Below are 947 nucleotides of genomic sequence, written 5' to 3' on the forward strand. Positions count from 1 at the left end.
TTCATGGCCATTACCAGTGGCTACATGGTGGTTGTTTTGTACAGACACCACTGGCAAATCCAGCACATTCATAAGACCAGTCTCAATCCCAGTTCTTCCCCAGAGACCAGAGCTACCAAAGCCATCCTGTTGCTTGTGAGCATCTTTATATGCTTCTATTCATTCAGTTCCATCTTTATTATTGTGTTGGATAATTCTAAAGACACAAAGCCATGGATGATACATATCTCTGTTGTTTTTTCCTTGTGTTACCCAACAAACAGTCCCTTTCTTTTAATCAGCAGTGACTCCCAGATGCCCAATTGTTATAATGCTTTTAAAAGGTTGAAAAAGACTTTATCATCAAATTCTGAGAACTAATGTGTTAAAAAAAAATAAAGCCATGGAGTTTTGAAGCTATAAAACCTCTTAAATACCTATCTAAACATCTCATTCTGAAAAAGAGGACATGAGAGCAAAAGATCAGTTTTTAATAAACCAGAAAATGATAATTTTGATTTCTCAAAGCTAAATTTCTTCACACATGGACCACTCTGTCCAAAACAACAGCAAACCTGTGGGTCCAAAGAAAAATGGGTAATATTCACTGAAAGTTTATAAAAATTCAAGCTGTGGTCTCATGCTTCATAGAATGAAAACACTTTAAATGTCACCACTTTCAAAGCACTTACACTATAGTTGAAAGAATCAATGGCCAGAGAGATTAATGCTTTGCCTAGGGCTACACTGAGATTGAGTATCTGAACTCAATTTTAAATGTTGTGCTTCTTTACTAGAAAGTCCACAGACCTACCCACTGTGTCTCATTGCCACGTCTTTTGTAGATCTAGTTAATAACCATTCATTTTCTGTATAATTTTTTTCTTAAAAATAAGATTTTTTCTTTTTTCAAGGTGAAGGTTTTTTAAAAAAATTATTAAAAGGTAAATACATTAGAAGAGGAGAAA

The 947-nt window shown here is 34.3% G+C and overlaps 1 protein-coding gene across 1 annotated transcript in view; it reads left to right on the top strand.

The window, feature by feature from the left end:
• The window catches only part of LOC114051797 (vomeronasal type-1 receptor 4-like), a 1,139-nt gene extending 779 nt beyond the window's left edge, over positions 1 to 360 (top strand). The window contains 1 exon segment of the mRNA XM_027874198.1: positions 1 to 360. This exon segment is cut by the window's left edge and continues 1 nt beyond it. Coding sequence (XP_027729999.1) covers positions 1 to 360 — 360 coding nt within the window.
• Positions 361 to 947: the final 587 nt, after the last annotated feature.

Source organism: Vombatus ursinus, unplaced genomic scaffold, assembly GCF_900497805.2.
Source record: "Vombatus ursinus unplaced genomic scaffold, bare-nosed wombat genome assembly UNPS02014806.1, whole genome shotgun sequence".
NCBI lineage: Eukaryota > Metazoa > Chordata > Mammalia > Diprotodontia > Vombatidae > Vombatus > Vombatus ursinus.